The 15,827-nt window shown below is 39.3% G+C and overlaps 1 protein-coding gene across 1 annotated transcript in view; it reads right to left on the reverse strand.

The window, feature by feature from the left end:
- Nucleotides 1-15,827, reverse strand: part of RYR2 (ryanodine receptor 2) — an 849,571-nt gene that overhangs the window by 14,691 nt on the left and 819,053 nt on the right. Inside the window, exons 101-102 of the mRNA XM_081569302.1 lie at nt 2,452-2,608; nt 974-1,038 (exon numbers count right to left, since the gene is read on the reverse strand). Of these exons, the coding sequence (XP_081425428.1) occupies nt 974-1,038; nt 2,452-2,608 (222 nt within the window). The remainder of the gene's footprint in view (nt 1-973; nt 1,039-2,451; nt 2,609-15,827) is intronic.

Raw genomic sequence — 15,827 nt, forward strand, 5'->3', positions numbered from 1 at the left:
CAGAACCTCGGTATCATTTCTGCTTGCTCCAAACTTCATCCTCTGCGTATGGCCAATCACCAAGTTCTTTTCATGCCAGCTCCCAAGTACTCCTTGAGTCCATCTGGTACCTCCCTCCTCAGTGGCTCTTCTTTAGCAAGAGCCTCATCATCTCCTACCTAGAAAATGCTGACAGCTGCTTCTCTGTTCCTGGTCATGCCTTCATTCCCCCTATTTTAATCAATTTTTTTTTTTAATGTAAATCTGATCACGTCATTGCCCTGCTTAAAACCCTTTTCTTGTTTCCTAGCTTGTAAGTTACACTGTAAATTTCTCAGATGCGTTTTTAGGCTCTTAATTAGTTGGCCTTCCTTGCCAGTCCCATTATTAGAATGTAATACTTCATCCTGCACCAATTATGCTTCCAAAGGAAAAACCTGCATATTAAATTCCCAAAACCCAGAGTCTTGGTATACAGATCCTCAGGCAGTGACATTCTCACAGAATCCAATGGACCTAGTGGGGCACATCAGTGTGAGAAGGTTTCCTAAACTGTCCTGCATTTGCTCGCTCTCTCTCACATCCACACCTCTGCAATCTTCAGGCCTCAGTTTGTGCATCTCTTTTAAAAACTTCCCTGATCATCTAAGATGAAATGAGACACAAGCCCCAAGGACTCAGGGTTTCCTCCATAAGTGCTAATCACACTGCTCTGTGATTGTCTGTTTACTTATCTGTCAGTGAATCCATCATTTAGAATGGATGGTCTTCCCACTCCTGGAGGGGTGGATGGTGCCATATTACTGTCTGTCTGTATGTACCTGGAGCCCACCACCTTGCTCAACTATACGTATTGCCTGAACCAAAAACAGGCCAATGAAGCTACACATTATTCATGTTCTTCCGCCTTCCTCCCACTGCCATAATTCTTTGATAAAGGCAGTGAGGACAGAGAGTGTCCACAACAAAAACGTACAGTGAGAAACAGACTTACCTCCATGTCTTCTTTGACCTGTTCCTGTTGATCTCTTAGTTCCCCAAAAGCATCAATGATTAAACCTAGTGTAGCAACCAGAAAATGATAATGAAATTCACAGCCCCTTGGCTAATCCTCCTAAGGAAAGGGACCATGTACAGCTACACTGGGAAATGCACACACTGGATACTCCTACGAAGGCAGTGGCATTATCTCCTTGGTCTGGGGGCGGGGGCAGAAATACATGCAGTTCCCAGGCCACACACTCTCCAAAAAGGGGTTTAAAAATGAAGCAACAGAGCAGGGAAACCTTTGGTCACCTTGGCATCAATAAATGGTATGTTATACTACCTGCTTCATGCTAAGAAAGAGCAATTGATGTTTATGGTCGTAAAGTACAGAAAATGCCACCAATAAGTTTTCAAGTGCTAATTTGCAAGTCAAACATGCTTATATTCATTGTGAGGAATTTGCCCCAAATCTTTTTTTTTCCCCACAAATTCCTTATCAATAAACGTCCTGTAACGTTACTAACTGCGGCAATCAGCCAACTAATGGCTTCCTTCTGCTCTGTCCCCTTTTCTCCTGTGACTTGCTTGACTGTACACTGTCTTCCAAGTGTTTTATGACTTTGCCTTCTTATAAAACACATTATTGTTACACTCAAGAAAGACATAAAGGAAAGAAAGACATAAAGGGGAATATCGTGAATCCTTTCAATGTGTTCCTGTGCTTTACTGAAAAAAAGCACAGTAATTTAGAGGATAATGTGTCATTTATAGACATTTAATTCAAGGTACGAAATATGTAAGCAGAAATAGACAACATGAATGATTTTTCTAAGGGGGAAAAAAAGTTACCTTGGAATAAAAGGAGGGGAGAAAAACCACCCACTCCAAGTTACCTTGGGGTGAAAGAAGGAATGAGTGCGTCAACATGGTGCTGTGGTGGCATGTGAGGGGTTGGTTTCCAGCCCTGTAGGTTTGGATTCCAGCCCTGACGCTTTGCAGCTGTGCACTTCAGCTGAGTTAATTGACTTACTACGGCTCAGTTTCTTCAAAGGTGAAGAACAATACTCTGCTCACGGGGCACACGGAACAGACATCATTTTTAAAGACATATTTTCTATAATCCATGGCTTAGAGGTTTATATAATTTCCATGTGATAGACCCAGAGAGGATAAATGGCTTGCCCACCATTAGTTGTAAAGGATGCCAGTGGCAGGGCTGGAAATCAGACCCAGGAAAGTGCTCTTTCCATTATGTTATTTGAAAGGAGTCCAAAGAAACCTGTATTCATCTCTTCCCACATCCCCAGACCAAGGTCCGCTACTTCTTTGTTTATCCCTCTACAGATTTCCAATGAAGAAACACTGAAAGGAAAAGTTCTATTTGGCTTTTCTAGGAAACACTTGACAGTCTTACCCTATCTTTAATGTTAGCTTCGACAATAAGTAGGTCAGATTCTAGATCTTCTTGACCTTCAGTGAGCTTACCTTGTATTATGGCCAAGAGAATGACAATTACAAAAAAGAAGAAGGTGATGTCAAAGATGATTCTATATATCTCATACTCATCACCAGCTGGATCTTCGATTTCATCACCAATACCCCCTCCAGCACGTACTCCAACATACATGTGGAACATATAGCACTGGAAAAGAAAGGAATGGCATCACCTCCTGGAGGATCATTGCCCATTTTTATACTTAACACACCTAAGGTTCTCTCTAGCTCCTAATCTTCACTCTGGAAATTATAAGAATCTTTGCCTTCTATATCATCTCTTTTTGTTTCAACATTTGTAACTGTGATGCAAACACTTGACTCTGCTGTCTTTTAAACAAAACTCTGTACTGCATACTCTGCTTAGCACCTGCTGACACACTTTGCAGGAAATGCATCTGGCATTAAGATCATACTAGGGGGCACAAAACTATATTTAATTGCATTGTTCAATTTTTTTTTGAGCATAACAGACAAAGGAGTGGGGAAGTAAAAGTCCAATGTATAACTGGATAGAATGTTAGAAATAAAGCAAGGAAAAAAATCAGACTTAACACTTATCATCCCTTCATCTATCATATGTGGAATATAATGCAAAAAGTTTTTTAACTTTAATTTCTAGAATAAAGAAAAATGAGAGAGACAGGGAAGAAATAGCAGCTCATCATTAACATGCTGAAATTTTAAAGTAACCAACAAATGTCCACTGCCGAAAAAAAGGGCGCAGTAAAATGCTTTGGGGCGGGGTTTCTCAGCCTCATCACTATTAACATTTCAGACCAGATAATTACTGGTTGTGGGTTTTTTTTTCCCCCTACATTTCTGGTCATTCTTTCTCAGCCCCGTCAGCCTCCTCATCTCCCTATCTCTTCATAAACTAATCCCCAGGATTGGGTTCTCTGACTTCTTTTTTTTTTCCTTTTAGGACATTCCCTTAGGAAACTTTTCTAGTTTCATACTTAAGCATCATCTGTGCTAATTAGAAAATATATTTGTTTACACCTCAGGTCTCTTTCCTGAACCCAAGACTTGTATCTCCAACTTATTTTTCATTTGATGTTTTATGATCTATCTCATTTCATTATAATTAGTCCCATTATAAGAAGAATTATTTGGGTTACTTCTTTATCATCTTGCATCTTTGCATCTTACATGAGTGCTCAATCATGTCCAACTCTTTGTGACCCCAGGGACTGTATGTAGCCTACCAGGCTACTCTCTTCATGGGATTTCCCAGGCAAGAATACTGGAGTGGGTTGCCATTTGGTTCTCCAGGGGATCTTCCTGACCCAGGGATCAAACCCACATTTCTTGCGTTTCCTGCACTGGCAGGCAGATTCTTTACCACTGGCACCCTGGAAAGCCCTTTATCATCATTGCCTAAATAATGTTCAGCACATGATATGCCCTTAAAACTCACTTGGGATGACTGAAGAGTGAAAAATTATGACTAATCAGTTTCCTGGAGAACAGCTCAGATACACCTCAAACTCTCAAGTAGTTTTAAAGAGCACCAAATTCAAGCAAAGAATACAAGATAACACCAAAATGCTCATACAGACAGCCTGATGAGACCAGTGGTGTCTAAACTTAATTCTGCATCCACATCTCCCAGAGGCTTACATACTCTGAATTCGTGGTATCACCTACTGAATTAATCTCTGGAATTAAGATTTGAAGACACTTTAAAAAAGACTTTGGGGAGATGCTCCAAGAGGCTTCTCAGTGTGGGTGAGTGAAAATGCCCTGGATGTGAGAAACAGGTCCAGGTCATCTTGGCTGTGTTTTCAGATATACATATATTTCTTCTAAGTTGATTAAAGTTGTTTTGGAACTCTCAAGTACCTCAAAGAAATGTACTGCATTGAATAATTGTCAATCATGGATAAAAAGAAAGAAATGTTTTTGGTGCAATGAAGGAAAGTCTTGCAAAAAAATTTGTTTTCCATATTCTGAGTGTCCTGTCAGTTGTTCATTTTGGTTAAACCGTCAAGAGATCTCCTGTTGTTATTTAGTTGCTAAGCTAAGCTCTGCGACACCATGGACTGCAGCGCACCAGGCTTCCCTGTTGTTCACCAACTCCCAGAGCTTGCTCAAACTCAGAACTCAAGTCTATATTGATGGAAGACTACACACAATTTGCATTCTTCATGGTAGTGGTCCTGTATATAATGAATAGATAACTGGAAAGCTGGATCACCCAGAGAGAGAAGAAGGAAGCTTCTTCAATGATTTTTGAAATCTACATGACAAATTTTAACCTCCTTTGAAATGGACGTTCAATGCCTTTTTGGAATAAGGCAGTATTTTCCACAGTCAAGTTGCTGCCTGGCCAAATCCACCAACAGGGATGTTATTAAAGAATGTCTTCATTGGACTGTAGGTTTTAGAACACAAAGTAACTGACCCCTTGTCAGTTAGTACAAGAGCACCGATATGGTTGTCAAGACAAGGAACTGTAATTAAGGGGGAAGAGAGAATAAGACGGCAGAGGAGTAGGTGGACGTAGAGTATATCTCTCTCCACAGATACATAAGGAATACACCTTCAGACACAGAAGTTCATGCAGAACACCAGCCAAGAGCGGACAGGAGTACCTGACCAGTGGAAAAGAATATACAGAACCATGCAAAACTCAGTAGGATGAAGGAACTATGGGGAAAAACAGGAGTGTTAGTAGGATTGGATCTGCCCTCGGCAGCTGGGGGAACTGAAGCAGCGGTCTAATCCCCACATCAGGGCAAGTCTCTGAGTCAGAGGAGAAACATTTAAGGCTGGGAGTGAAACAGCGGATCTGTGGCAGCCTAAATGGAACGAGACTCACACAAGTCCTTGCTGCAGCCATACATACCCTGGACAGGAACACTGGTCCCCTGGAAGGCGCAGCAGCTGGGAGCTGGAGTTTAGGGATTGTGGAGCAACCCCAATGTTAGGGCTGCTATTGACTGCGGAGAGATGGATTAGGGGATGTGAGGGAGGAGATCGTGGTAGGAAATGCCAGTGGAGGAAAGCCAGGCAGCCATGGAAGCAAGGTGATACTGCTGAGTCATGCATAGGGGGTGGAACCATCACCATAGCCTCTCTCTCCCCACAGAGCAGCACCAGCAGCTGAACAACAGAGAGGCTGACCCATCAAATGCCTAATGCACTGAACTACAGAGTAGGACCCCACCCAGGGTACCCCTTTAAGTGCCTGATGCTCCATTCTACAAAGCAGGACTCCAGCCAGGAGGGCCCCCTTCTATGTGCCTGACACACCGAACAACAGATGCACCTTACCCCAGGCAAGGGAGCCCTCTAAGCACCTGAATGGGCAGAGCTACAGAGAAAGACTGGCCAAAGAGGCCTTCTGATTGCCAGCTACAAGAGGCTCGAAAAAAGACTGATAGGGCCATAACTCCTGCAGGGGAGGCACACCATGTCCCTGCACACTTGGTGCCCCCAGGGTCCCCACAAGCCAAGCAGCTACACCACCTTCATGCTCAACTCTCACTGGGGCAGAGCTGCCACAGGCAAAAAAAAGTCTTGCCTCTATGCATGCAGGGTCACTTTGGTCATGTCTGACTCTTTGTGACCCTGTAGACTGGTCTGCCAGGCTTCTCTGTCAGGGAGAGGGGTTCTCCAGGCAAGAATACTGGAGAGTATTCACCAATACTGGTTGCCATACCCTTCTAGAGCACTATATTTCCCACTGTTCTGGCTGCCAACCCCCCTGAGTACATGGTGCTACCAGAACCTGTGTGACCCAAGCAGCTGCACCACCTCCACACCTGGCCCTCACAGGGGCAAACCCATGTCCCCCACGGCAGCCTCAGGAGCTAAACCCCAGTAGATGACTCACACATAGAGGTGAAAATAAAACCACAACTGAAACCCAGGGGCAGTGTGGCTAAGGAAGAAGATCCAAAACTTTCCCACCAGCTGTACAAGTTGCAGAATAAATTCACAAGATCAACTAGGCAGACTCTGTGTTCATGGGATGTATAAAAGGCCACTGAGAGCTCCAACAAAAGAAAACACACTAGTTCTGATAGATGTGGACATTGGAGGCAAGAACACAGAGGAGTAGGACCAGATTAGAATCTGAGCTGCCCCCACAGCAGGTCCAAAGATCAGCAGAGTGTGGGGAGGCATCCTAGGGAGGTAAGGTGGGCTGTGACTCCCAGCGAGGGAAAGGTCTCTGACAGCGGTGACTCAAGAAAAACATTTATTATTCTCATTTTTTGACTTGTTCTGTGGATTCTTTTGGATTTTTTTTCTTTATTTCTTATTTTCCTTTTTTTCTGCCTTATGTTGTAGTTGTCGATTTTATTGGCACTAAGAAATCCAATTAAGCTTTTTTTTTTTCTCAGTCACATTTTTTATTGTTGTTATAAACCTCTGCCTCTACATTGGGCTTTTGCAGTTCTGTGGAGTTTTCCTTTTTTTTTTTTCAAGTTTTTAAACTTATTTTTTCTACACTTATTCTTGTGCTTTTCCTACTGTTCTTTCCCCTTGCAGTTCACCTTTAACATATATAAATCTTCTTTATCTATCTCTGTTTAAATTTGCATATCTATTCTTTCTTTCTTTTCTCTCCTTTCCTCTCAACATATTTGTTAGGTTTATTTTCATTGCTTTATATCCCAGTTGGTACTTAGCTTTAGTTTTGTTTTCCAGTTTGTGCTTTAGTTAGTTTTGTTCTGGTAGATATAATTTTTGGTTTCCTTTGTTCGCTGGGTCAATCTATTGTACTTTTATTTCTGTTGAACGGTTTTCATTTTGCTTACGGGTATGTATATGTGTGTGTGTGTGTGTGTGTGTGTGTGTGCATACGGTCACACTTTGTATTGTTGTTATAAAGCTCTGCCTATGTGTTGGGCTTTTGCAGTTCTGTGGAATTTTCCTTTTTTTTTTTTTTTCCTTTTTCTTTCTTCTGGAGTTTTTTTTTTTTTTCTTTATCACTTTAAATTTTAATTTTTAAAAATGTATTAAATTTCTTCTACATTTATTTCATTGTTTGCATTTCCTGTTGTTCTTTTCCCTTTGCATTTAATCTTTAATGTATATGAATTTTCTTCTTCTACCTCTATTTAACTTTGCATATCTATTCTTTCTTTCCTTTCTTTCCTATCCTCTCAACATATTTGTTAGTTTTCTTTTTATTGCTTTATTTCCCACTTAGCACTGTGCTTTAGTTGTGTTTTCCAGTTTGTGCTTTAGTTCTTAACTGGTAAATATAATTTTTTATTTCCTTTGTTTGCCAGGTCAAACTACTGTACTTTATTTTTGTTGGCTTATTTAGACTTTGCTCATGGTTGTATATGTATATGTGTATATTCCATTATTTTAATTATTATTTGCCTGATTTTGTAGCTGCCATTTGTCTGAGGTACATCTTTGGATTCTTGAGCTGGATATTTGTTTTAATCTCACTAAATGCCATAGCAAACCACTTGTGGAATCTTCGTTCCTGACCAGAGATCAAGCCCTGAGCATTTGCAGTGGGAGTACTGACTCTAAGACCCTAGACAGCCAGAGAACTAACCCTAGGGAGCATCAAATAGTGAGAACTCACACAAAGGAAATCACATGAATACAAGATCTGGCATCACCCAACCACCAGTAGCACCCTGGGCAGGACACATCATCTAAAAAACAAACAAAACAAAAATACTAACCCAATCATCAGCAGATAGGATTACCACCTCACTCAGCCTTTCCCATCAGAGGAAAAACAAACAAACAAAAAATCACCACAAATATCACCCTATATGAAGCTTACACAAACCACTGGATCAACCTCAGGAGGGCAGAAACCAAAAGGAAGAAAGAATTCAACCTTCTTCAAGGAAACAATTCAACTTTCCTTGAAGTCTGGGAAAAGGAGACCTCAAACAAAATAAGTTTAAAAAAAAAATGAAAAGGCAGAGAAATACTACACAAATGAAGAAACAAACTAGAAACACAGAAGTACAAATAAATGAAGAGGAAATAGGCAAACTACCTGAAAAAGAATTCAGAATAATGATAGTAAAGATGATCAAAAACCTTGAAAACAAAATGGAGAAAATGCAAGACTTAATCAACAAAGACCTAGAAGAATTAAAGATTAAAGAGAAAAACAACACAATTACTGAAATTAAAAATACTCTAGAAGGAATAAATAGCAGAATATCTGAAGCAGAAGAATGAAGCAGTGAGCTGGAAGATAACATGGTGGAAATAACTTTTGAAAAGCAGAATAAAGTAAAAAGAATGGAAAGAACTGAGGACAGTCTCAGAGACCTCTGGGACTGTATGAAATGTACCAACATTTGAATTATAGGGGTCCCAGGAGAAGAAGAGAAAAAGAAAGGGTATCATAAAATTTTTGAAGAGATTGATTATAGTTGGAAATTTCCCCAATATGGAAAAGGAAATAGTCAATCAAGTCCAAGAGGCACAAAGAGTGCCATACAGGATAAACCCAAGGAGAAACATGCCAAGACACATATGAATCAAACTAACAAAGACTAAAAGAAAGAATATTAAAAGCAGCAAGGGAGAAGCAACAAGTAACATACAAGGGAAACCCCATACACTCAACAGCTGATCTTTCAGCAGAAACTCTGTAGGCCAGAAGGGAATGGCAGGATATATTTAAAGTATTGAAAGGGAAAAATCTACAGCCAAGATTACTGTACCAGCAAGGATCTCATTCAAAATTGATGCAGAGATAAAAAGCTTTTCAGACAAGCAAAAGTTAAGAGAATTTAATACCACCAAACCAGCTTAGCAACAAATGTTAAAGGGACTCATATAGTCAAGAAACACAAGAGAAGAAAAAAGATCTACAAAATCAACCCCAAACAATTAAGAAAATGGCAATAGGAACATGTATATCAATAATTACTTTAAATGTAAATGGACTAAATGCTCCAACCAAAAGACACAGACTGGCTGAATGGATACAAAAACAAGGCCCATATATATGCTGTCTAGAAGAAACCCACTTCAGACCTAGAGACACATATAGACTGAAAGTGAGAGGATGGAAAAATATATTCCCTGCAAATGGGAAGCAAAAGAAAGCTGGAGTAGCAATCCTCATATCAGACAAAATAGACCTTAAAATAAAGAAGATTACAAGAGATAAGGACACTACGTAATGATCAAGGGATCAATCCAAGAGGAAGTCCTAACAATTGTAAATATCTATGCACCCAACATAGGAGCACCTCAATACATAAGACAAACACTAACAGACATAAAAGGAGAAACTGACAGTAACACAATAATAGTAGGAGACATTAACACCCCACTAACACCAATGGACAGATCATCAAAACAAAATTAATAAGGAACACAAGTCTTAAATGATACATTAGATGAAATGGATCTCATTGATATCTTCAGGACATTCCATCCAAATGCAGTCTGAATACACCTTCTTCTCATGCGGACATGGAACATTCTCCAGGGTAGACCACATCTTGGGTCACAAATAAAACCTCAGTAAACTTCAGAAAACTGAAATCATATCAAGCATCTTCTCCAACCACAATGCTATGAGACTAGATATCAATTACAAGGAAAAAACTGTAAGAAACACAAACACATGGAGATTAAGCAACGTATTTCTAAATAACCAAGAGGTTACTGAAGAAATCAAAAGGAAAATCAAAAAATTTCTAGAAACAAATGACAATGAAAACATGACAACTCAAAACCTATGGGATGCAACAAAAGCAGTTTTAAGAAGGAAGTTTATAGCAATATAATCCTACCTCAGGAAACAAGAAAAACATCAAATAGACAACCTAACTTTATACCTAAAACAACTGGAGAAAGAAGAAGAAGAAGAACAACAACAAACTGAGTTAGCAGATGGAAAAAATCATAAAGATCTGAGCAGATATAAATGAAAAAGAAATGAAAGAAACAATAGTAAAGATTAATAAAACTAAAAGCTTGTTCTTTGAGAAGATAAACAAAATTGACAAACCTTTAGCCAGACTCATCAAGAGAAAAAGGAGAGAAGAATCAAATCAACAAAGCTAGAAATGAAAAAGGAGAGGTTACAACAGACAATGCAGAAATACAAAGGATTACAAGAGACTATTATGAACAACTATATGACAATAAAATGGATAACCTGGAAGAAATGGACAGATTCTTAGAAAAGTTCAGTCTTCCATGACTGAACCAGGAAGAAATAGAAATTATGAACAACCCAATTACAAGCACTGAAATTGAAGCTGTGATCAAAAATCTCCCAAAAAACAAAAGCGCAGGACCAGAGGGCTTCACAGGAGAATTCTATCAAACATTTAGACAAGAGCTAATGCCTATCCTTCTAAAACTCTTTCAAAAACTGCAGAGGAAGGAACACTTACAAACTCATTCTACGAGGCCAACATCACCCTGATACCAAAACCAGCCAAAGACAACACAAAAAAAGAAAACTACAGGCCAATATAACTGATGACTATAGATGCAAAAATCTTCAATAAAATTTTAGCAAACAGAATTCAGCAACACATCAAAAAGCTCATACACCATGTTCAAGTTTGGTTTATTCCAGGTATGCAAGGATTCTTCAATATAACAAATCAATCAATGTGATACAGCATATTGGCAAATTGAAAGATAAAAACCATGTGATAATCTCAATAGATGTCAAAAAAGCCTTTGACAAAATTCAGCACCCATTTATGATTAAAACTCTTCAAAAAATGGGCATAGAAGGAACCTACCTCAACATAGTAATGGCCATATGTGATAAGCCTACAGCAAACATTATTCTCAATGGTGAAAAAATCAAAGCATTTCCCCTAACATTAGGAACAAGACAAGACAAGTGTCTTTTACCACTATTATTCAACATAGTTCTGGAAATCCTAGCTACAGCAATCAGAGAAGATAAAGAAATAAAAGTAATCCAGATCAGAAAAGAAGAAGTAAAGCTCTCACTGTTTGCAAGTGACATGATACTGTACATAGAAAACCCTAAAGATAGTATCAGAAAATTACTAGAGCTAATCAGTGAATTTTGCAAAGCTGCAGGATACAAAATCAATACACAGATATCACTTGCATTTCTATATACTAACAATGAAAAATCAGAAGGAAAAATCAAGGAATCAATCCCATTCACCACTGCAACAAAAAGAATTAAATATTTAGGAATAAATTTACCTAAGGAGACAAAAGAACTGCACATAGAAAATTATAAGACACTGTTGAAAGAAATCAAAAATGACATAAACAGATGGAGAGATATTCCATGTTCCTGGGTAGGAAGAATCAATATTGTGAAAATGACTATACTATCAAACACAATCTACAGATTCAGTGCAATCCCTTTCAGATTACCAATGGCATTTTTCAGAGAACTAAAACAAAAAATTTCACAATTCATATGGAAACAGAAAAGACTGTGGACAGCCAAAGCAGTCTTGAGAAAGAAGAATGGAGCTGGAGGAATCAACCTTCCTGACTTCAGATTATACTAAAAACTAAAGTCATCAAGACAGTACGGTACTGGCACAAAAACAGAAATACAGACCAATGGAACAAGATAGAAAGCCCAGGAATAAACCCATACACCTATGGGTACCTTATTTTTGACAAAGGAGGCAAAAATATACAATGGGGCAAAGATAGCCTCTTCAATAAATGGTGCCTGGAAAACTGGACAGCTACATGTAAAAGAACGAAATTAGAACACTTCATAACACCATACACAAATATAAAAACTCAAAATGGATTAAAGACCTAAATGGAAGATGAGAAACTATAAAACTCTTAGACGAAAACACAGGCAGAACACTTGATCACATAAATCAAAGCAAGATCCTCTATGACCCACCTCCTAGAGAATGGAAATAAAAACAAAACTAAACAAGTGGGAGCTGATTAAATTTAAAAGCTTTTGCACAGCAAATGAAACTCTAAGCAAGGTGAAAAGACAACCCTCAGAATGGGAGAAAATAATAACAAATGAAACAACTGTCAAAGGATTAATTTCCAAAATATACAAGCAGCTCATACAACTCAATACCAGAAAAGCAAACAACCCAATCAAAAAGTGGGAAAAAGACCTAAACAGACATTTCTCCAAAGAAGACGTACAGATGGTTAATAAACACATGAAAAGATGCTCAACATTGCTCATTATTACAGAAATGCAAATCAAAACTACAATGAGATATCTCCTCACACCAGTCAGAATGGCCATCGTCAAAAAGTCTACAAACAATAAATGCTGGAGAGGGTGTGGAGAAAAGGGAACACTCTTGCACTGTTGGTGGGAATATAAACTGATACAGCCGCTATGGAAGATGGTATGGAGATTCCTTAAAAAACTAGGAATAAAACCATCATATGACCAAGCAATCCCACTCCTAGGCATATATCCTGAGTAAACCAAAACTGAAAGAGACACATGTATCCCATTGTTCATTGCAGCACTATTTACAAACTGGAACATGGAAGCAACGTAGATGTCCATCAACAGATGAATGTATAAAGAAGTTGTGGTACATATACACAATGAAATATTACTCAGCCATAAAAAGGAATGCATTTGCGTCAGTTGTAATGAGGTAGGTGAACCTAGAACCTATTATGCAGAGTGAAGTAAGTCAGAAAGAAAAAGATAAATATTGTGTTCTAATGTGTATATACGGAATCTAGAAAAATGGTACTGAAGAATTTATTTACAGGGCAAGAATGGAGAAACAGACAAAGAGAATAGACTTATGTACATGGGGAGAGGGAAGGAGAGGGTGAGATGTATGGAAAGAGTAACATGGAAACTTACATTACCATATGTAAAATAGATAGCCAATGGGAGTTTGCTGTATGGCTCATGAAACTCAAACAGGGGTCTGTATCAATCTAGAGGGGTGGGATGATGAGGGAGATGGGAGGGAGGTTCAAAAGGGAGGGGATATATGTATGCTGCTGCTGCTGCTGCTGTTAAGTCGCTTTAGTCGTGTCCGACTCTGTGCAACCCCATAGACGGCAGCCCACCAGGCTCCCCGTCCCTGGGATTCTCCAGGCAAGAACACTGGAGTGGGTTGCCATTTCCTTCTCCAGTGCATGAAAGGGAAAAGTGAAAGTGAAGCCGCTCAGTCGTGTCCGACTCTTAGCGACCCCATGGACTGTAGCCTGGCAGGCTCCTCTGTCCATGGGATTTTCCAGGCAAGAGTACTGGAGTGGGGTGCCATTGCCTTCTCCGGATATATGTATACCAATGGCTGAATCATGTTGAGATTTGACAGAAAACAGCAAAATTCTGTAAAGCAATTATCCTTCAATAAAAAATAAATTAATTAAAAAAAACCTTTGGATACTACATTAATTTCTTATAACTATTTGTCTAAAACAGTGCTTGAAACTGTTAACAGTGGATATGTGGGAAGAGAAAGTTGTATTTTCCCTTATATACTCTTCCATACTATTGGAATTATTTTTACCATATGAATTTCTTGCTTTTATTAAGAAAAACTGGGGGCTATATGTTTTTCTCCAAATCCTTCTTCACATGTGCTTAACTGTGGCCACATGAAACAGAATTATTATTGCAGCTGCTCACTATTTACTTAATGAACTAGCACCGTCTATCTGTTTCTGGCTTTTCCATCCTTAGCTTTGTTTGTAATCTGTCCCTCCCCCTTGGGCTGGGGACTCAGTTTGGACAATCTACCTGCTTATGGTCTGGCACTTCTCCATGTCCAATTCTGGCCCTTTAACTCCTCACACTAATACCTATTGTGAGTCAACAGTGGATCCACTGCAGTTCCCTGTTCAGGTCCTAGAATCCTAGCTCTCCAAGTCCTGCCTGTTTGACATGTATGTGACTAAAATCATCCAGCTAATTCCTGCTGATGAAGACTTTGGATTACAATTTGGCTCCCCACATCGAGTTTTTCTACGGGAAAAAGACTGTCAGCTTGTTATTTGAATACTTAGTGAGTGGAATGTGAGTACTCTGACTCATATGTCTGACTCAGGAGTCTGGTTAATGTGAGTCTGTCTTGAGGCAAATGATCCACTTTTACTTTCTAGATATTAAAAGTTGAAAACAAGACCATGGGATGAGGCTAAATTACTGAGGTAAAATATCTTCTTCTTTTTAGATTTCTCTTCAGCCACCTAGCCTCTCCTGGCAGTATCCTTATCTCACTGCTCACCTTCATTCTATAATAACACTAAGAATTTTAAAGAGGGGATTCTACCATATTTCATTAAAATGAAATATGACCATTCTGTGAAAAGACAGAGTTTTGTGGATGTCATCAGTTAGACTTAATAAGATACCAAAGTTCTTGGTAAGAAAATGAGTAAAATGCACAATTCACCAATGGAATTTTGATACAGATTTTTCCCAGCGTTCTCCTTCATTATCAGAAGTTATCACCAGAAATCAGAGAGATGGCTGCTGTGGTAGAACAGAAGGAAATGTGGTGATCACCCACTCACATGGGGTGACAGGCTTTCAGCTATCAGATTATCTATCATTCTGCTCCTGAAAAGGGAAATTCTTTCATCTACCTTTCTTTTCAGAGAATCAGCTTCAACCTGATAATAGGAGCTGCAGGGGCAATGCTGGGCAGCAAAAAGATTTACTACTTCAGAAAATCTGAGTAATGAGGAAGGAAGATGCCTGGTGCTACACAAACCTGGCCAGGGCAGTTGTTAATTCTAAAGATTTAATGTTCAGTGACTTTCCCCCTTGATCTGCCTCCTAAACTGAATACATTCTGGGGTTAATCATTATTTATGTTGCCTTTAGGGAACACTGGAAGAGTAGCAGTTTCTAGTTAACTGCTGGCTTGATCCCTGGATGGGGAAGATCCCCTGGAGGAGGGCAGGCAACCCATTCCGGTATTCTTTCCTGGAGAATCCCAAGGAGAGAGGAGCCTGGCGGGCTACAGTCCATAGGGTTGCAGAGTCAGACACGACTGAAGCGACTTAGCACGTGTGGGCGCACACACACACACAAGAACATCCTTGTAAGATCTTTATCTTGGAAAAAGAATAAAAGTGAGGATAGGGACAAGTAACAGACACAGGGAGAGAAAAAGACTGACTATAGAGAAAAAACAAATTATTCCTTGAGAAGATAAGGTAAAATAAGTAATTTAGAACAATTACCCAGGCAAGTTACTTCCCTAGGAGTATACTTTTTATCTCAACCACCTAGAAAGCTTTTTCCAAAATACATGGGTCTTTATATCTTTCCTACAGTTTCTGACTCAAGGGATCTGGGGTTGGTCTTGAAGATCTGTGGATTTACAAAGATTTTTCCTGGTGATTCCTCTAGGCATTTGAGGCTGAAAACCACTCCTTTTGTGATGAATGCCCTCATGTATGACATGTCAGTTTCCCTAGCTATA

Source organism: Giraffa tippelskirchi, chromosome 2, assembly GCF_054371585.1.
Source record: "Giraffa tippelskirchi isolate mGirTip1 chromosome 2, T2T-mGirTip1v1.2.pri, whole genome shotgun sequence".
Classification (NCBI taxonomy): Eukaryota; Metazoa; Chordata; class Mammalia; order Artiodactyla; family Giraffidae; genus Giraffa; species Giraffa tippelskirchi.